Below are 22,474 nucleotides of genomic sequence, written 5' to 3' on the forward strand. Positions count from 1 at the left end.
GGTCAAGAGTTGATTAGAATGTTCCATTTATAATTTAGCTTGTGGGGGTTATAATAGAACCTCCCACTGACTATGCACTAATATATAGGCAAACGTTTCGCATTGATGGCCCCTTTTATACATACAGTCTATTCATTCATCCATCCATCCATCTTCTCAACCTGCTTATCCAGGACAGGGTTTTGGGGAAGCTCTAGCCAGTCCTTGCAAACAGATGGCACAAGGCAAAAGCTTAACATAAAAACTATCAAACTAGTTACTGTAGCACTCAATGCCAACTATAAATTATTGGACATCTAAGGCTATAGAAATAAACATCCTACCCTAAATAAAAATGGGAAATAAAAAGTACTGTTCTTTAGGTCAAACTGTGGTATGTACGCAGGCTCCCTCTAGTGTTATATAGATGTTTTAAAATCTTTTTTTTTTATTATTATATTTGTCAAGGCTATCTGTTTAGAGAATTGGCTTAAATGGTTGGCATTCAGAGGAATCTCCAAATGTGAAGTATTAGAAGTACAGTGAATACATTAAGCAGTACAGCAGAAATTGAAGTTGATGACAGTGAACCTAGGACAAGTGTTAGTGGCGACATTAGCAGTGCCAGAGAAGCTTCCACTGCACCAGCTAGCAAACAACGCAAAACAATAAGGAAATATGACTCAAGTTGCATCAAGTTTGAATTCTTTTGGAGTGGGACAGAAGATGAGCCAGGAGCAGTGTGCAGTGATATGATGGTTTCATACATTTATTACTAAGAACATCTCAAACAGCATCTTGCAACAAAGCACACAATGCTGAAAGACAACCCAGTTGATTTTTTTTTTCTTTTTTTTTTTTTCCTGAGAAAACATGAGGATCTAAAGCAGTGCAAGTCAACAGTTTGGTTTAGTGCTTCACCCATAGCCCAAGCACAAGAAGCTTCATATCGTGCCAGTATCATCATCAGTGCAAGCCGGTAAGCCACAATTGGCAAACAATGCTGTCGGCCTTAGTCAAAGAGGTGACATGCATCCTGTATGGGGAGAAGGCTGCCAAACATGTGAACTTGGTGCCACTTTCCAATTACAGTGTCGCGGAGCTATGGCAGATGATGTTAAAAACACGCTGATTGAGCGCATTAAAAGTGGTCACTATTTTTCCATACAGCTTCATGAGACTACAGCTGTTGTAGATATGGCCAATTTACTTGTTTACATTTGATGTGAATTTCAAAGCACAGCTCGAGGACTTGCTGTTCTGTCAGTCACTTCAGAGCAGAACTACACATGAACAAATCAAGTTCCTGAACACATTTGTTCAAGAGAATAGACTCGTTTGAGGAAAAAATGTCTTCATGGTCTATAGGTCTATGACAGGTTGCCACAGAGGAATAGTAGGCTGAATTTGCAAGTTGGCACCGGAGATACAATGGACTCACTGCAGCATCCATCGCAAGGCCCTCGCAGTGAAGAAAATGCCCAAAGAACTTAGGTCTGTACTAGACTCGGCTGTGGGAATTGTGAATTTCATAATGGCCAGACTGATGCATTCCCACCTATTTCGTGTGCTCTGTAATGAGATGGGCAGTTAATATGTTCATCTTCTGCTCCATACGGAAGTTAAGCTACTTTAGAGGCTTTTCAAATTGCACAGAGAGGTCCAAATGTTCTCACAGGATAAAGGCTTCTCCTTATCAGAAGTTTTTGATGATGATGATGTGTGTTGCTCAATCAGCTGGCATATTTGTCAGACATTTTTGCTCTTTTAAGCGAGCTCAGTTTGGGACTACACTGACTCTCCATCAGTGTTTTTGGTATGCAGGACAAAATAAATGCAATGCTGAAAAATATATGCAGTTATTTGAAACCAAGATCATAACGGGATGTTTCAGCTTTCTGACCCTCGCTGATGGAGTCAGGCATATCATCATTGCACACTTTCTCTCTCAGACAACAGTTCAGTGAATATTTCCCAGTGATCACAGAAACGAATAACTGGATGAAAAACCCATTTAGCTTTGAAGCATCTGCTATGCCCGAGGACTTCACAGTAAGTAAACAGGAGAGTTTGAAGTCTGCTTTCAGAAGTCAGGCATTGGATTTTTGGATACAGTGATTCACCAAATACCCTGCACTTTCAGACAAGGCCATTTGCTTTCTGCTTCTATTTGCGACCACATACAGTCAGCCACCAATTGTGCAAGTTCTCCCACTTAAAAAGATGAGAGAGGCCTGTAATTTTCATCATAGGTATACCTCAACTATGAGAGACAAAATGAAAAAAAAAATCTAGAAAATCACATTGTCTGATTTTTAAAGAATTTATTTGCAAATAATGATGGAAAGTAAGTATTTGGTCACCTACAAACAAGCAAGATTTCTGGCTCTCACAGACCTGTAACTTCTTCTGTAAGAGGCTCCTCTGTCCTCCACTTGTTACCTGTATTAATGGCACCTGTTTGAACTCGTTATCAATATAAAAGACACCTGTCCACAACCTCAGTCACACTCCAAACTCCACTATGGCCAAGACCAAAGAGCTGTCAAAGGACACCAGAAACAAAATTGTAGACCTGCACCAGGCTGGGAAGACTGAATCTGCAATACGTAAGCAGCTTGGTATGAAGAAATCAACTGTGGGAGCAATTATTAGAAAATGGAAGACATACAAGACCACTGATAATCTCCCTCGATCCAGGGCTCCACGCAAGATCTCACCACCGGGGGGTCAAAATGATCACAAGAACGGTGAGCAAAAATCCCAGAACCACATGGGGGGACCTAGTGAATGACCGGCAGAGAGCTGGGACCAAAGTAACAAAGGCTACCATCAGTAACACACTACGCCGCCTGGGACTCAAATCCTGCAGTGCCAGACGTGTCCCCCTGCTTAAGCCAGTACATGTGCAGGCCCGTCTGAAGTTTGCTAGAGAGCATTTGGATGATCCAAAAGATTGGGAGAATGTCATATGGTCAGATGAAACCAAAATAGAACTTTTTGGTAAAAACTCTACTCTTCGTGTTTGGAGGAAAAAGAATGCTGAGTTGCATCCAAAGAACACCATACCTACTGTAAAGCATGGGGGTGGAAACATCATGCTTTGGGGCTGTTTTTCTGCAAAGGGACCAGGATGACTGATCCGTGTAAAGGAAAGAATGAATGGAGCCATGTATCGTCAGATTTTGAGTGAAAACCTCCTTCCATCAACAAGGGCATTGAAGATAAAACGTGGCTGGGTCTTTCAGCATGACAATGATCCCAAACACACCACCCGGGTAACGAAGGAGTGGCTTCGTAAGAAGCATTTCAAGGTCCTGGAGTGGCCTAGCCAGTCTCCAGATCTCAACCCCATAGAAAATCTTTGGAGGGAGTTGAAAGTCCGTGTTGCCCAGCGACAGCCCCCAAAACATCACTGCTCTAGAGGAGATCTGCATGGAGGAATGGGCCAAAATACCAGCAACAGTGTGTGAAAACCTTGTGAAGACTTACAGAAAACGTTTGACCTCTGTCATTGCCAACAAAGGGTATATAACAAAGTATTGAGATGAACTTTTGTTATTGACCAAATACTTTTTTTCCACCATAATTTGCAAATAAATTCTTCAAAAATCAGACAATGTGATTTTCTGGATTTTTTTTCTCATTTTGTCTCTCATAGTTGAGGTATACCTATGATGAAAATTACAGGCCTCTCTCATCTTTTTAAGTGGGAGAACTTGCACAATTGGTGGCTGACTAAATACTTTTTTGCCCCACTGTATCTGTGTGAGAAAGGCTCTTCACTCGATTTGTAAAAACTAAATACAGAAGCACCATGGATGCTGAACCAAATCTAAGGCTAAGGCTGAAGCTGACCTCAACTGAGCCAGACATCACAGGACTTTTTTAACAGAGCCATGTGCACCCTTCTCATTAGGCATGTAGATAGGCTTAGTTGTCAATAACCACCAAATTCTCATTGCAGTACAGTTGATATCCCCCTTTGCTGTGAATGTTTAATGCAGTAAAGTTGTTGTTAATCTTACTGAGTGTTTCAGTGCAGTGTAGTTGTTACCATTGTCGCTTGATGGGTGTTTCATTCAAGTACAGTTGTGGATGACAGTCAATAATAAATAATACTCCTATTAGGAATAAAATTGCCTCCTGTGTAATCTATGTATGTAGTTAAATAGGCATACATTACAGTATGTAAATGCTGGGCATAATGGTGGTACTTTAAGAGCCAAATATTTTTGAGGTGGTACTCTTTGTGGAATGTTTGAGATCCAGTGCTTTAGTAATGCCCCCTTAAGAGTAGTGCCTGTCCAATATGGATATCTTTAGCCCTATAATATTGATACATGTGCAGCAAAGGTGACAGTATTTCAGGTGTGTTCAAATGTTACTTTTTCTAGAAACAAATGTCAATTTATTTATATAGCACATTTAAAACAACATAGTAATGCTGTGGCCAAAGTGCTTTACAATAATAGAATAAAAGAAAAACAAAATAATTAACACAAAACATAAATAGAAATAAAATATATGAACATAAAATAAAATACATAATAAATAGAAGTAATGTTATATAATCACAGAGAGGAAACCATCAGTATTACTGAAGGTCATGGAATGTAAGTGGATAGAAATGAGTCTTTAATCTTGTCTACATTTGAACTGTTCAAAACAAATCCTTTATGTGATGAGGTAAAGAGTTCCACAGGCGAGGAGCAGCAGCTGCAAAAGCCCTGTCCCCCTTGGTTATACACTTGGTACGAGGGACAACCAGAGACGGCTGACCAGAAGAGCTAAGCACTCTGGATGGCTGGTGTAAAACACACAGTTCAGATAAATAGGCAGGAGCAAGCCCATGTAAAGATTTAAAAGCTAGCAGCAAGATTTTAAAATCAATTAGAAAACTGACAGGCAGCCAGTGTAAAGAAGCTAAAATAGGAGAAATAGATTCATACTTTCATGCCCCAAACAGAAAGCGAGCGGCAGCATTTTGAACCAGCTGTAACCTGCGTATAAGATTTGTTAATCCCAGAATACAGCGAGTTGTAGTAATCGAGGCGAGAAAAAATAAACGCATGAATAGCTATCTCAAGATCCCTAGAAGATAAAAATGGCTTTATCTTACCTAATAGACGAAGTTGGAAAAAGCAACTCTTGACTACAGAATTTACTTGTTTCTTAACTTTGACAGTAACCTCTCTTTTAACACCAAGATTGCGGACTTGAGGTTTGGAAAAGACAGAGCCGAGAAGTCCAAGACCAATTTGGGCTTTAGCTGATGGATCCACTATAAGCACCTTTGTTTTATTTTGATTTAGGTCAAGAAAATTATTAGCCATCCAGGATCTTAGTTCAGACAGACAGTTGTGGAGTTGATTTGTTGCAGACAGTAATATAAACCTGTGTATCATCAGCATAGCAGTGAAAAGCAATGTTAAATTTCCTAAAAATAGATCCAATAGGGTGAAGGTATATAGAGAATAAAATAGGACCCAAAATGGATCCCTGAGGAACACCATATTTAAGAGGAACAGTAGATGAAGAAGAGGAGTTAAGTCACTGAAAAGTGTCTTACCAGTTAAATATGACTTGAACCAGTTAAGAGCAGCCCCTTTGAGCCCAACAAGATGTTCAAGCCGTTCAAGATGTTCAAATATAAATTCAGAGAAAGATTTAATGTATTATGTTTCACTTGAAATGTTTTAATGTAAAATGTAAGGTATACTCCACCCAAAAAATATTTTTTTATTTACTTTGTATTGTTTATAGTGATTGTGTGGAACGTTTTTTAAATTCATGTTTTCATGAAGAATGGAGAAGTTTGTTTTTATAATGGGCTTTGATTTAGATTATTGGGAGCAACAACATTTATTTATATAGCACATTTTCATACAAATGGTGTAGCTCAAAGTGCTTTACAAGATGAAGAAAGAAAAGTTTACTAAGTAACAAAGAATAAAGTAAGGTCAAATGGTCAAGAGGACAGACAAAAAAAAAAACTCCAGATGGGCTGGAGGAAAAAATATCTGCAGGGGTTCCAAGAGACTGCCCAGCCCCCACTGGGCATTGTGCCTAACAAAATTGATCTAAATCAGTCACGGTTTTTAGGTTTTGCGTGAAATAATTTGAAGACGATGATCATATGGACATCTCAAGTACTACCTTCAAATCTATCAATGTGGGAACTGCATGGTGCCTTGATCAGATGGTGGTGGCGCATATCATCACCACCACAGAAAATTCAATTAAAGAATAGGAAAGAATGATAATGATAATTCACTGCACATTTAGTTTAACAGGGATAGACTAAAATGTAGGTATGAGAGAGCTTTTTTTTTTTTTTTTTTTTTTTTTTTTAGTGCTCCATTATATTAGCCTGGCGAATTTCAGATTTTAAGTGCATAACAGCAGAAGTCTGCCTCACCACTTTTAAGTTTAGCTGTTTGAAATATATTAGCAAACACTCATTTGAAGATATATGGTTACGATTTGGAGTATAAGGTAACAGGCATTCCAAAATATGAGATGGAGAGAGATTATTTAAATCTTTGTAAACCATTAGTAATATTTTAAAGTCAGTTCTGAATACCACGGGTAACCAGTGTAATGTCATCAACACTGGATAGATGTGCTCAGATTTTCTTTTCCTAGTTAACATTCTGGCAGCTGCATTGTGCAATAGTTATAACTGATTGATGTCTTTCTTGGGTAGGAGTGTGTTACACTAATCAAGTAGACTAAAAACAAATTTTTCCACATCTAGCAAAGTTATAAGGGATATTCCTTAAGTGAAAAAAAATATCCATCCTAGTAATCTAATTAATATGTGATTTAAAATTTAGACCAAAGTCAATAATTACCCCGAAATTCTTTACCTCCATCTTGACTTTTAAGCCCAATGGATTGTTTATTTATAATACCCTCAGTATGTCCATTTTTGCCAGTAACTAAGATTTATGTTTTATCTGTATTTAGTTTGAGAAGATTACTAGCAAAGCTGAACAAATGGGGAAAAAAAATATTGAAAAATCCATGAAAAAGTCTCTGGTTATTTGTCATATAATCCTCATGTCTTTTATCCAGCTGTATGCTTTTTAAGTTTTGAGCATACACTTTTTTGCTATTGATAACTACTTAAGGAAAATTAAAGTGAAGTACATTCAAGAGAATTCTGAGTGTTTTGATGTATTCTTATCTAGTTATTTTGTATATTTATAGGCCTTGTTTTCTGTCAGAGGTTCTCTGTAAAACTTTATGAGAATTTAACTTGTCCAGTAATTTTTTATCTGTGTTGGCCTATTAACACAAATGTCTGGGGGAATCTCTGTCTGTACCTCTACCACCACTACCCCATGGCTAGTTTTTAGTTATTTAAAATTAGTTTTTCCATATTCTTTGTTCATTTCAAAATACAATTTTTATGCTACTGTTTTAAAGTATAAGTTTGGTAGCTTTGAAGTTGCACTTATTTCTTCACAATCATGGTATATGTTTGCTACATCAAATTTGTCTTTGTCTTCTGAAGTAATACATTTTTTAAAGTTTTAAAAATACTTTGTCTGTTCATGCAACTAACAGATTACACAGGTCCATAGGTGAATGAAAAAAGCCTTAAAACCTTCAAAATGCATTCTCTTTGAAACAGCAAAGATTTAAATGTAAGAAAATGTACCTTTTGTATTTATGAGGCCTCCTTGTAATAGTGAAAGAAAACTAGAAATAATTATTTTGTCATGGATTCTTGGAACTTCTTTCTTGAGGTAAGAATACATTTGCTTTTCACATGTTTGCTCAGCTTTTCCCTCAGTAAGCCCCTACAGTCCCACCTTTGCCTCTGCAATTCTAATTTTTCAACAGTTATTGCAAGCCTTGGCAGAATAAAACAGACTGAACGCTTGTGTCATATTTTTTCCTAAACGGCACTTGCTTTTTGCACTTTACATTCTATTTTGTTTTACATAACCAAAAGAGCAAGATTCACACTGGAAGAGTTTCATTGTGCTTTGTACAAATAACACACCATAAATTTATGGGGAGAAAATGCAAAACCATGGTGGTCCAAGCAGAAATGACAGCTCTACCCTATTTGCAGAAGCCATCATAAAAAGAGCTTCACAAAACAGTACTGCGGGCTGGGAGGCAAGGGTGTAGACTGCAGACATCGTACTTTTTGAGCCTGTAAACTGTCACTATTGTTTAGTGGCTCTAATAGGTGTACAGTAATCCCTCCTCCATCGCGGGGGTTGCGTTCCAGAGCCACCCGCGAAATAAGAAAATCCGCGAAGTAGAAACCATATGTTTATATGGTTATTTTTATATTGTCATGCTTGGGTCACAGATTTGCGCAGAAACACAGGAGGTTGTAGAGAGACAGGAACGTTATTCAAACACTGCAAACAAACATTTGTCTCTTTTTCAAAAGTTTAAACTGTGCTCCATGGCAAGACAGAGATGACAGTTCCGTCTCACAATTAAAAGAATGCAAACATATCATCCTCTTCAAAGGAGTGCCCGTCAGGAGCAGTCTGTCAGAAAGACAGAGGAAAGCAAACAAATCAATAGGGCTGTTTGGCTTTTAAGTATGCGAAGCACCGCGGCACAAAGCTGTTGAAGGCGGCAGCTCACACCCCCTCCGTCAGGAGCAGGGAGAGAGAGAGAGACAGAGTTTGTTTTTCAATCAAAAATCAATACGTGCCCTTCGAGCTTTTAAGTATGCGAAGCACCGTGCAGCATGTCATTTCAGGAAGCAGCTGCACAAAAGATAGCAACGTGAAGATAATCTTTCAGCATTTTTAGACGAGCGTCCATATCGTCTAGGTGTGCAAACAGCCCCCCTGCTCAATCCCCCTACGTCAGGATCAGAGAAAGTCAGCGCAAGAGAGAGAGAATAGTAAGCTGGGTAGCCTCTCAGCCATCTGCCAATAGCGTCCCTTGTATGAAATCAACTGGGCAAACCAACTGAGGAAGCATGTACCAGAAATTAAAAGACCCATTGTCTGCAGAAATCCGCGAACCAGCAAAAAATCCGCGATATATATTTAAATATGCTTACATATAAAATCTGCGATGGAGTGAAGCCGCGAAAGGCGAAGCGCGATATAGCGAGGGATTACTGTACCTTGTATGACAGATTACTGTAACAGTTTGCATGTTTGGTAGGAAAATGAAGATGAGGAGCCAGGGTGAAGAGTGACATACGTGTTTCCTCTGGCCCTGGGTAAGCAGAGTGAGGCGGAGTGCTTGTCACCATATGGTGGAACCAGCTATAATGAAATAAGCTTCAGCATGGTAAAAAATATAATTGTTTAGTTGTCTACAGCACAGACAGCTAAGCCCTTCAGGACATCAACATTCAGTGTCAAGATCAGAGGTTGGTGATGAATTGAAAGGCAAATCCTTGCCATGTCCCAGAACAGTTCTACGTTCTCCTTTGAAAATCGATGAATGTCACAACAGTGTTTTGCTTTGTCCTTTTTGTTCCTTCTCAAAAACGACACTGATATGCTGTTTTGCAATAACATAGGAATAAATACTCTAGTAACATTTTTATCTTGAAGAATTAATGTATTCAGTAAATTTTAAAGCTTTTTTTCATTCACCTATCCATTTGTGGCATTGTAAGCTGCAAGAATAGACCAGGTATTTATAAAATATAAAAAAACCTGTAAAAAAATAACTTCCAACTTCAAAAACACCAAATTTATCTCTTAATACTCTATCTACCAGGTAGGCCTCAATGTAGTTCAGTTCATGAAGCTACAAACCAGTATAGTGAAACTATATCCAACGCGATTGTGGCAAATACGTTTCAGATCAGTGGGCTTACTGAAAATTTAATTGAAATTAAATGTTAAGATACTAAACATTTGTGCAGGGTTTTTGAAGGCAATGGTGTCCATTAGCACACAAACTAAAAAGTAATGAAAGCAGTGAAACACTATGATGTACTATTAAGGGAAACGCAAGTTTTATGTAATTATATAAAGAACCCGAGTTGTAAAACTTCTTTTTGAATTGTTTATACACCATGTAAAACTTTACTGTGGCAACAAGAGGCTGTTCAAGGAGGTGTTTTTCTGGCAAGTAAACTACCATAACTTGCATACTGTGTTAGCCAGTATAAGCAAAAATTCATGTCATGAGATATTTTAAAATGCTGCCCGTTTTGGTAGATGCCAGCATAATGTATTCATATATGCTTTTATATAATCTTGCATTTAAACTAATAACCAATGCATTAGCTATTGATTGTGCACATGTTTGTCAGAAAGCTTTAACACTTAGCTACTCAAATGAATTTCAGAGCAGATATTCACCTCTCTGGCTTGAGCTGATGAAAATGAAGCTTCCTTCTCACTCATGCGGCCTCAGAGCAAACAAAAAGCAAGATGCCGCTTTTCTGGTTCTCCCTTCCCTGTTTTAGATCAACAGCTTTAAACATTCTCTATTTGTTGTCATACCCATTTAATTCAATGCAGAGTTTAGAGGGGCCAGCGCCAATGTCAAGTTTCCAATTGGGTTTAGCCACATATTGCTCTGCCTGATATTCTTACAGGAGTAGACATGCTTATCAAACACCGTTCATGTACAAGTTAATAAAGACATTACTTTTAAGAGAGGAATAGACAGAGTCACATTTCCTATTTATTTTACATGCACAGATTTGCTGTTATGTGATAGAACTTGTTTTATGTGTAAAAGTAGAGGGTGTGGGATTTTTTCCCCACCTAAATTCATATTGCAAATAGAATTAAATTCATTATATGAAGTCAGGTGCTTTATTGCCCACTTTTATATTGGTAGTTTTCAAAACTTGCTTGAGCAGTATTGGAACTATCATGCTGTTGTCAGAAATAGCAAAGTATATTTTTATTGAAGCTTTTGAGTGGTGCTTCTCATTTTTTAAGCTTCTGTGTTAGTTTTCTTAAGAGGGTTATATCTTTATTCATTACAATGTTATACGTTGTGTTTCTCTGTAGGACATAATGTTGGATGATTCTTTGTGTAGTAATGGCCTTGGCTTAAACACACTGGGTGAGGCTGACCTGACAAGTGAAATCCTTGACTCATTTCATGGCTGCTTGGAGCCATCCATCCTCTCTATCTTGGAAGACTCAACTTTAGAAGACGTAAGTGTTTGGGGTGGGATTGGTTTAATTTGATAACTGCCCTTACTTTACATTACTTTGCTGTAATGGTTAATGTTTTTTACTTATTTTGGTGATTGAGTTGTAAGCATGTTTCTAGTTGTAAATAGGACTTATTTTTAAGTGCACCTTTGCCCTTTCATTCATCTGTTTTATGTGGAAAGGGCCATTTTCTCCCCATCTTTTTCTAAAAAGTTGCTTATCATCTTTAATAGTACCTATAGTTTATTCCTGTAAAGTAAACTCTGCAGAATTGCACTAACTAGACCACACCTATTTAGACAGACAATGTTTATCTAATTATGTGTACTATATCAGCAGGAACAGAAATTACAAAAGATGGGTGTTACCAGGACCTGCACCTGGAAAAAATGCTCTATGAATGAATGTACATTCTGTTTGTTTGTTTTTTGTTGTTCACAAAGTATCAAACTGACAAGCATAATCCTAAAAAATAACTCTTAAGTTAAAGTATAAAATGCTTTTCGGTTAAATATAATGTAGCACTACTTTTAGAATGATTGTTGCATATCTGTTTTAAGTTTTAATAAGTAAAACGAACAAGATGCGTTTATTTATATATGTTTTCCTGTACATGTGTTTTAACTCATAAATGAATTGGAATTTGAGAGCACTTTCACATTTTATTCTCAGCCTAAGAACAGAGTAGATGATGAAAATGTAACCACTTTGTTAACTGCACTAACCGAGATACTTGACAATGTTGATGATGAGAACCTGTCTCCTTTTGACACCCTTCCTGATTTAGACCTCTTAGCCTCTCACAGAGAGAGGGATAACTCAACAGTAAGTAACTCTTTATGTTCTGGATCCTGCTATCAATTTGAAGATGGAAAGACATATTTGTTTAGCAGGTCTTTATAACATGTTTGTCAGACTACTCCAAAACCATATTACAAATCAAATATTATACAATTTTTGTGTAATACCTTTGTGGTTGACTACACTAGCCAGTAGGAATTATGAGAATACAAAGTAGGAATACAAAGAAAAAGGATATGTAACTAAATGTAGGTCTTTGTTAAATTTGCTATTTTAAAAATTTTGGAAATGTGTATCTTGGCATGAATAAACAAAAAGTCTTATTGTAAATTCTTTGCTATGTACTGTACATTAATCCATAGGAAACAAAGATTTTATTATTTTACTGTTACGTTGTAAGCGTTGTTACTTTGTGTTCTAGCTGAGACGGTTTCTGACTTTGGCAAGATCCCCACCTGAACATGAACCACCAAACCACTGGGATCTACGTGCCCCAAAACAGGTATTTTGCATTACTACAATTGAGAATTTCAGTATGGAAAGATTGTGTAAAGAGTTTTTGCTTGTGTTGAAACATAACATTTACAATTGATGATTTTTAAATAGTACAAAATGCTTTTTTTTCTCTTCTGTATCAACCTTATATCGACTTCATTTTTTTCCCAATATTAATCTTTATTATCTACAGTTTTTGTATAAGAGAATTTGAAAGAGAATGGTCAAGTAACCCCTTGCTGTGACTACATCAGCCCTAATTTTATAAAACTTCTGAAATGTTTTTTAAAGACTAAATATTTGATTCCTATTGCACTATAACATCAAAAAGACAGTTTTCTGATTATTTACTGGCAAATTAAAATCTAGAGCAGGATACATTTTTGTTTCAGAGGGCCAAAGTAGAAGTGATTCAGAAAGCAGTGTAAGTATATGTGTGTGTGTGTATATATATATATATATATATATATATATATATATATATATATATATATATATATATATATAATATTCACGGCATTCGAAGTCTGTGTCACAATCTGATTGTATGGGTGGTTACCTACCAGGTAACGCTTGTGGTTGGCCAGCAATCTGCTAACATCCGCCGCCGTGGCGCAACGTTAGGGGCATCGCCTCTGGCGCTGACGTCCGAGGTTCGATCCCCGAGAGGGAGTGCAGTGGAGTGTGTACACCTGATGAGCCCAGAATGAGGGCGAAACACGTGTCGTGTACTCTTTGCATTTATTTGACAGTAAACTATTTCAACCATATATATATAACATATATATATATAATTAGTTACTAGCTAATACCTGTGGGTTCTCTTGCAAAGTTCTCTTTTAATAAATTGGCTGACATAAAAATATGGAAACTAAAGTTTTTGATTATGCACCATGTCTGCGCTGTATACGAAAATCACTCAGAATGAGTGAATATGTTCAGCAAGGAACTACAATAATTCTCTATATACAACATTAGATGGAGCACCCTCAGGTTTCAGAATGAATAGGGAGCAAGGTGAACTCACTCTGGAGCACGCTACATAAAGGTGGCCACGAGAAAAACAATCATCCCTCAAATCTACTCCCACTTATTTTAGAGAGCTCTGTTCTTTATTGATAGTCATTGCAAAACATGTTTTAATTGGAAATTGCAGGCATTTGAATTGAAAAGGAAAGTAAGATGGTTTCTCCCTGACCACATTCTTCAATTACATTTTTGTGTAAAGCTTTTATTTGCAGTCTTGTGTCATTACACAGTTTAGAAGGATTTACGTTTCTCAAAAGCATAACTGGTGCTCCTATCTTCAAAATAAGTTTGTGTTGGGGAATGCTTGGAGGGTTGAGCGTATGCAAGAACTCCCCTGGATAGTGTATAGTCTCTTCAACCTCTACAGCTGAGTCAATTGAATCATATGTCATCTTGTGTGTGTTTAGTTTTATTAAAAGATCATTATTGATTTCAAACCAGTATGTCTGTTTATGTGAGAATTGAAATTCAGAAATATTTTGCTAAAATTTTACAAGAAAATTAAAAAAAAATTGGCATGTGTCCCATTTTTTGCAACCACCCTGTATAGATTTTTTTTTTAATTGCAAAAGATTGTACAAATGAAAATTAAAACTGGCTTATTTCAGCATTTCTGAGAAAAATGAACCATTTTTGAGATATAAAATATTTTAATATTGAAAGGGTAGTTTCACAAAATCCGTTCTCTCACTAAGAGCCTTAAACAAACCTCCATGCCAAATTAAAAAAAAAATGTAATTCTTAGGGTTTAGGGGATCTAGTGATCTAGGGTTTTTGCTTTTATATAAATAGAGAAGCTATTCACTGATTAACAAGATTCACTTCCAGAGGATCAAAGCTGCATCAGCATCCTTCCAGGTCAAGTGCTGGCTGCTGCTGTTTGTAGAGAATGTACAGCTGTGCTGGGTCAGCCTAGCTCTAGGCTTGGGGTGACTGTACACTGCAGGGCACCCATTCATGGGAAGAATGAATCTGGAAAGAGTTCTCTTTGAATTGGTAACTGTTTCAGTAAAGAAAGAAACATTTGCTTATTTAATATACATAAATTAATAGGTTTAAGTACCTTTGTTGCCTCCAGATTTTAAGATTGTATTGTTGATTATAGCAAAACCTGTGTAAATAGACTAGAGCTAACAACTTCACAGGCTGTTACTGTTACTCAGTGAATTGTTTCTATCAAACATGAGCAAGTTGGCACCTGTAAGAACACAGGCTTATGTGTACAGAAAATTCTTGGCCAGAGCTGAAACCAATTTTAAGAAAACCCTGGATTGAATTGCACTTTGTGTATTGCTTTGTCCATTTATATGCAGGTTTTTTTGGCGCAATTCAGTAAATTGTATAGGAATGAAACAATTATTCAACATTATCAGTAGTGTTCAAGGATAATTATATTATCAATTATTTGCATACTTTTTCAAATGATTATCTATGTAGCAATCTGTGCAGAGTTTTTTATATTTTTATATATATATATATATATATATATATATATATATATATATATATATATATATATATATATATATAAAACCAGTTTATACGTAGCACAGATGGGAGAGAAGCAAGGTCGTTATTGACTTTCTACACTTAGGATTGTCCAAAAACAAAACAAAATACTTATTTATATAAAACAGAATTTAAGTTCTTTCTTAAAGAGGAAATAAGGGATTTTTAAAGGAGAGAGTACTTCTAACAAAATAAGTTTGTGATGTAATTTTATTAATAATATATGTCATATATGTTTTGCTGTAATATATCCTTGCATTGGCTACATTAATATGAAAGTAAATCTTACACGCATCATTTGCATGTAAGAAGGGAATCCATACATTTCTGGTACCCACTTTGTCTAATTCTTTAGAAGAATACAATACCAGGTTTGGTGAAGAATTGAGCCATATGAAATACATAAAATGCATATTTGCTCTGATTTGCACAGAGCTCTGAACCTGACAATATCAAATGCAAAATAGTAAACAAGCCAAGATATATTATATGTTGCCAGTGGTCATATGCATAACATACCACTGCATGCAGCTAATAAGTCTACTAAAGTCATGCTGTTGGAGGTGGTTCCTCCATTGCATATTTCAAATTAAAATTCCCCATTATAGTGGAAGTTAGTTAATTACTTGCCCATCTTTCAACATCAGTTTGTACAGAATATAACTGTGCTAGCATTGCAGGCCTCCCATGGTGTTGACTGTGTTCTTGGGCCTCATTTTAAAGATGCGACTCATTTTTCTCATTCAAATGTTTTCTTTTGTTACTTTCTTAGGCAGACGGAGGTTGTACAGATAGATGGCGGGAGTCTTTTGCAGATGGATTTGTAAAATCTTGGGAGGAAAATTCTCATGGAAAAGCAAGAAATTCACCTAGAGCCCTTGCTATGCGGACACGCTTAACTGTGGAAGCAAAGAAACCCACTTCTCAGGCTTTGCAGAGAAGTGATGGGGAAGAGGAAGAGGAGGATACAGAATCAAACAGTCCATACCAAGTAAATCAAGCAGAGAGTGAAGAATATTCTTCCTCTCCTAGCAGAACAGATTTTGACTCTTCCGTAGAGTGCATTGTGAATCCTCACACTTTTACACTGAATGACCTTGTTAAGTACATGCACCCTTATTGCATTTCTGTATGTGTGGAACCTGTAGATGAAGAGACTGAAGTCATTTTAGCAGAAGGAGAGTTGTCACTTGAAATTGTGGTACCCGATCAGCAAGCTCCGATTTCTCAGATAATGAATACGGAGGTTAAAGCAGTGGAAATGATGAGTGCTGCAAAAGAATTAACAGAACTAGCCATATCTACTAATGAACAATCCTTAAGCTATGAAAGTTTAGCTAGGTCCTCTTTAGAATCCCAGAAGCTCACATCGGAGAAGACTCTAGATGAAAGGCCAAAGGAGAAGTTCTCTGAACGAAAACCCAGCATTCAGTGCAATAATTATAAGGAAGATTCTGAGGCTGGCAGAACAGGAAATATCTGCTGTTTGAACAAACCATTAACAGAAAATGTCATTAACAATATTACTCCTCTTGTTTTAGATGAATCGGTCAATTCAGTTTACAGGACAAAAATTAAGACAGGGCCCCTTCTTAAAGAAAAGGTTTCCTTTCTTTCCTCCAAGGAAACTGAAACAACTGCATTAATAGAAGAGAAACCTGGTGAAAAAAGATATGCTTTGTTAACTTCTTCAAAAGTTCCAATAGACCTAGAGCTTAATCAACAAACAAATCCCGAAGAGCAACAGGCAAACCCAATAGGTGAACCTGTTCAGATTTGCCTTGAGAAAGTGCAAGAAACTGAATTGATACCTACTTCAGCAGCACAGCAACAAACTGTAGGTATTGTTCAGGACACTGAGAAAAATGTAGCTTGTGTACTTAGTCAAGTAGTAAATTCATCTTTCATCTCCTCATCTACTGCTGAAAAACACCCACCTAAACAACAGAAAGAGTCCAAACCTAAAATGCTCAGTCTGCAGGAGTATAGACTTCTTCGCCAGAAACGCAAACCTCCTCCTGTTGAGAAGCCAGAGGACAATAGCACAAAGTGGCCTACTTTGCCAGAGTTACCAAGAGAGTTGCCTCCCATTCCTTGCTTGCCAGAACCTGCTTCTGTGCCTCAGAGGAAACAGGAGAATGCTACTGTATCTGTGTGGCCACCGCTAGGGCCTGGAGCACCTCCAACGCCTGAAGCCTTACTGTCTCCTCCAGCTGCTAAAGTAATTCCTAAGACTACTCAGAAACTGAATCCTGTGCCTAAAGCAGCCTTAAACTCAGATAAATCTGTTCCTTTGCCTCCCAATAAAATTCTATCAAAACAACCACCTGCTCCAAAGGAAAGTCCTGTATCAAATGTAGTTGATCCCGATAGTATTAAATGTCTTAATTCTACTAATGAGAGTTTGCTAACATGTAACCCTAAAAAAATTCCAGGTGGTGAACAATTGATTAATACAAAAGGACGTTCAGCTTTAACAGAAAAGTGTAGTCATGAATTTGATCATCTGCCTAAACAAAATGGGGAACATCTCCAACATGAAACGAAGGGAGTATCTAGGCAACCACATGAGGTTTCAATTGTAATCCAGCCAAAGGAAAACTTACAAACAGAAGCTTGCAACTCTGCACACTTTGAGAGACTTCAAAATCCATCCCATTCCAGTTTGTCCAAGGAGCCCAGTGAGGATATTCATAAACCCCCAGCAGTCCAGAATCATGGAGCAAGATCACATGATACTACAGAGAACAGCCCTTTCTCTTCAATGTCATCACAAATAACAGTTTCTTGGCAAGTTCCTCAAAGTTATCCTGTAAATAACAATGCCCACATTAAGAAGCCTGCGGTCACTCTGTCTCAGTCTTTGACAAATTCTACTGAAGAACTAATTCGAGCTTTCACCAGTGAAATAGGTAATAATATGTAGTATTCATTGTTTAACTTGCTTTTGAACAAGTTTTCTTTCTAATTGCAATGGCATACTAAAATAATGGGAAGTTTTAATGGATGGAAGGCACAAAATATTTTATTGTGTGAGTTAAGCAAACTGAGGGGTGGAGGGCTTTTTGATCAACAACTTAGTCTGGAACAGATTGTAAATACTGTCTAACCTGTAACCATTTTATAGTGATGTAGTCCTAGAAGGTACCTTGTCACTTATTTTGTTTCTTCACAATGTATGGAAAAATATCATATGAAACTGTAATGCATGTGATTCCTTTTGGCCCTCTCCAGAAATTTTCCTATATGCTAGGCATGATCCCGATGAGATGGCAGATGGTGTCCTGAGGGATCTTCTCCTCTTTGACCGGGGTTAAGGCATCAGTGAGCTCCTGGACAATCTGTGGAGCTACTTGGCACTGATACATAACATCCCAGAGGTTCTCAATTAAACTGCCTACACACTCTTGGCACATGAGGCCAGGTATTGTCCTGCACCAGGAGGAAACCACAGCCCACTGCACCAGCATAAAAACATGCCAATGGCTCTGAGCAGTTCATCCTTATACCTAACCGCTGTCAGGGTACTGTTGCTGAGCAAGTGGAGGTCTGTACAACCCTCCATGGATATACCTCCCCAGACCATCACTGACTCCCTGCCAAACCGGATCAGTTTGCATGCTGCATAATGTTAACCACAGCGTCTCCAGACTATTTCAAATCTGTCAGATGCTCAGTTTGAACCTGCTCTCATCTGTTAGAACAGGGTGCCAATGGCATAGCTGCCAGTAGTGGTATTCTCTGGCAACTGCCAATCGAGCTGGATGGTGATAGGCTGCGAGCACAGGTCCCACTAGAGGATGTGGGTCCCTCATGCCACCCTTGTGGATTCTGTTTCTGACAGTTTGGTCAGAAAAATGCACAAATGTTGCCAGCTTGAGGTAATTTTGTAGGGCTCTGGCAGTGTACTTCCTGTTCCTCCTCGCACAAAGAATCAGATACTGGTCCTTCTGCTCGGTTGATGCCCTTTTACGGCTCTGTCAAGCTCTCCTAGTGTAACACCCTGTCTCCTGGTATCTCCTCCATGCTCTTGAGAATCTGTTGGGTGGCACAGCATACCTTCTTGTGTATGAATGTTACATCCTGGATAAGCTGGAGTACCTGTGCAACCTGAATCCGCTGCAGTTACTTCCTCATGCTACCAATAGTGACAAGGACAATAGCAAAATGTAAAAATACAGAAGAATTAGTAAGGAATAATGAGGAGAGTATTGTCTATAACTGTCACCTGAAAAACCATTCCCCTTTTTGGGGTTTCTTTGCTGATACCTCTCCAGTGCACATGTTGTCACTCTCATTTGCACCAAAGCAGGTGAAGTTGATTCGCACTCACTTATGCTTCCTAACTGGACTGATTGATATGCCTGAAGATTAATTGAGAGTTAGACTGTGATGATTGTGTTCCTTTAATTTTTTTGAGCAGTGTATTTCACATGCTCCTAATCTGTGCTGTCATGTTCTGGAGGTTTTTAAAGTGTGCGGTCAGTTGGGGGTTCTGTTAAGCAGAAAAAAAAAAATCGACCTTTTTTGTTTATTTGTGATATAGTACTTTATTGTGGATTTCTCCAGAATTTAAGGAGTAAATAAAAGAATTGATCATTATCCTTGCACTAACAAATTATTCAAAGTAGATGTACAGTATAATGTAGTCAGTCTTGACAATAATAAGGTTTCTCCAACATTTGTAAATTCTATTTTCATAACTGATAGTATTCTTTGCAATTAAGTCTCACTTCTTTGTCCTGAGCTGGTGACTGTATCCATCACCTCAGAATTTTATTGCTATATACTTCAAGCTGTTGACACAAGTTCAGGATGCTTGCATTTGTCTAGTTGACAATGCAGGTTTCTGTGCATTTAGGTTCTTTTCTGCTTTTAGGTCCTCCTAATCATTCTTAAATATGAAGTAGTTTTTTGGCAAGATAAGTGCACATGGTATGTGTACATTTATATATTTAATTTTGGTTGTTTATCATCCACATATTCGTTTATGATAATATTGGTAGGAGAGGTTGGGTTGAGATATTTGTGTATGTGTTTTTTTTGTTTGTTTTTTCCCCTCTTGCAATGTCTCTAATTTTTATTTTTTCTCCCTTTTAAACCATGTAAGGAATTGAAGCTACAGACCTTACAAGCTTATTGGAACAATTTGAACAAAATCAGGGTGAGCAGGTTTTGTGAATAATAAAATAATAAAGCACCACATTGAAACATTTTTGATTGAAATTTGTATGAATACAGTTGTTTTAACATGTTCGTTCTGATGGCATCCTTCTTTGTTTGCATACACTATATACATTAGCAAACAAAGTTGTTCCTAAACACAGTAACAGTAAATCTTCTAGAATTAAACTATTTTTATCATTCCATGATGAGAGCAGCTTAATCCCATGCAGGGATTAATATTGGTTAACTTAATTAGATAAGATTATCCTTTACTCTGTAAACATTGGACAACTATTGTGTGTTTCTTTTAAAATAACCTAAACCCACACTACTCTACCCCATGGGCTCTCTCAGACTGTAACATTTTAAAGCAGGTTTTTTTTCATGCATTGCTGCTGTGATTAGTGCACTGTAGCTATAACACACCAAATGCCAAAATTGTTGCAAGTTTATCTTCCCCATACAATCCAATAACAGAGGCAATGAAAACATTACTGCTTTCTAGTGCATATCAACACCTCATGTACATATCCACTATCATAAGTAAAACAGTTCATTGCTCATAGAGCTGGGGCCTCGTGTATAAATGATATGTATGCACAAAAATGTTGCGTACCCCAATTTCCACACTCACTTTAAGATGTATAAAAAAATAAACTTGGTATAAAACCTCACACTGTTTCTGCTTGGTTTTGCAACTGGATGGCACCCAGCAACAAAGCACTGCCACAGTTTCTGTGGTTTCCCTTTCTTTTTTTAGATTCGTGTCCATGATGTGGGTTTTGTCAAATCCACAGAAAATGGAGTATCGCTCATAAACTTGAGGCACTTGATTGTAATCATTCTGTAACAATATAATGTTGCACAGAATGGCCAATCTATTCCAACTACCATAGCTGCTGTAGCATTGTTAGAAGACATTGCAAATGAAAGAATTAGAGGAGAACATATATTTTCAGATGACAATTGATGACTGGCTTTAGTCGATTTAGATTTCCATGAGCCATCTTCATGTAGCTGTGTGCTGTTAGAAATTTCCCGAAGGAAATTACTTGGTTTTTTTTGCATACCCCTTGGGGTCAGAGCGCAGGGTCAGCCATTGTACAGCGCCCCTGGAGCAATTGAAGGTTAAGGGCCTTGCTCAAGGGCCCAGCAGAGTAGCATCTCTTTTGGCAGAGACAGGGATTCAAACCGGCAACCTTTGGGATACCAGCACAGATCCTTAGCCTCAGAGCCACCATGATGAAATGCATTAAAGTATGTATATTACATTTTACAGGTTAATTTTTAACTTCATTTAAAAAATGAATACTGTTAATAATTAAACATGTGGGGTCACAGTAATTAAACATGTGGGGTCACGGTGGCGCAGCAGTAGTGATGAGATGGTGCTCCGTCCAGGGATTATTCTTGCCTCAATGCTTGCTGGGACTGGCATGACCCTGGATGGATTGATGGAATAATTAAACATGATTAACAAAGGTTTATCAATGTTCCTTAAAGTTTTTGAAGAATCTTTGTTCTAAGTTTACAGATGGTTTTACATTTATTAGACGCTTATTGTGTGGCCATTCGTTCAATGGAGACAGAAAACGGAAGGGAGTTGGTACATTTGACAACCACAGTACTCCTGCATTAAATGATTCCATCCAGTGTCTTGTTCGTCCTTGCAAGCATTGAGGCAAGAACAATCCCTGGATGGGGCACCATCTCATCATTACTACTGCGCCACCGTGACCCCACATGTTTAATTATTAACAGTATTCATTATTATAATGAAGTTAAAATTCAATTGTAAAATGTAATATACATACTTGCTCATTGCTACCGCTGTGCCACTGTAACCCCATATGTTTAACACATTTTATCATGAAAATGATAGCAAGTACATATCTTAGTACCTTCTTAAATGTTTAGAGAGCTGTAATATCATGAATGTTAATGTATTCTGTGTGGTGATCACTGCCTGTGCACTCCTATCTGCGTAAGAGAAAGCTTGTTTAAGAAGCATGTCAATGACCGTGTAGGGGAACACTTAGAATTCAAAGCATTTAACATACAGTACTACGTTAGTTACAAAGGGGCTTGAGAAACTCCAGTAAATTAAACATCAGTTTTAAAATAAGGTTTATGATCTACTTTAATCTCGTAATTTATCTTGTCATTAACGTGGAAATTTCAAGATCAAAATCAACATTTCAACTTTAATCTCGACATAGACTTTTTTTTTCCCCTCTTTGGGCTGCGACTCACTTTTTCACTGCGACTTTCATTGTTTGACCAATTTTTTTATTTCGTGCACCATGTGACTTTCTGAACTTGAACTTGAACTTTTAAGTGCCTTTGCCACTCGTTGCCACGTCATCAGT

General features: G+C 37.5%; 1 protein-coding gene across 3 annotated transcripts in view; it reads left to right on the forward strand.

Annotated features, from left to right (window-relative positions):
- The window catches only part of pprc1 (PPARG related coactivator 1), a 77,496-nt gene that overhangs the window by 27,123 nt on the left and 27,899 nt on the right, over nt 1-22,474 (forward strand). For all 3 annotated transcript variants that reach the window (XM_051922447.1, XM_028795726.2, XM_028795727.2), the window contains exons 2-6: nt 10,956-11,105; nt 11,778-11,930; nt 12,328-12,408; nt 15,712-17,851; nt 20,050-20,103. In XM_051922447.1, the coding sequence (XP_051778407.1) occupies nt 10,956-11,105; nt 11,778-11,930; nt 12,328-12,408; nt 15,712-17,851; nt 20,050-20,103 (2,578 nt within the window). The remainder of the gene's footprint in view (nt 1-10,955; nt 11,106-11,777; nt 11,931-12,327; nt 12,409-15,711; nt 17,852-20,049; nt 20,104-22,474) is intronic.

This window comes from Erpetoichthys calabaricus, chromosome 2 (genome assembly GCF_900747795.2).
Source record: "Erpetoichthys calabaricus chromosome 2, fErpCal1.3, whole genome shotgun sequence".
NCBI classification, from domain to species: domain Eukaryota; kingdom Metazoa; phylum Chordata; class Cladistia; order Polypteriformes; family Polypteridae; genus Erpetoichthys; species Erpetoichthys calabaricus.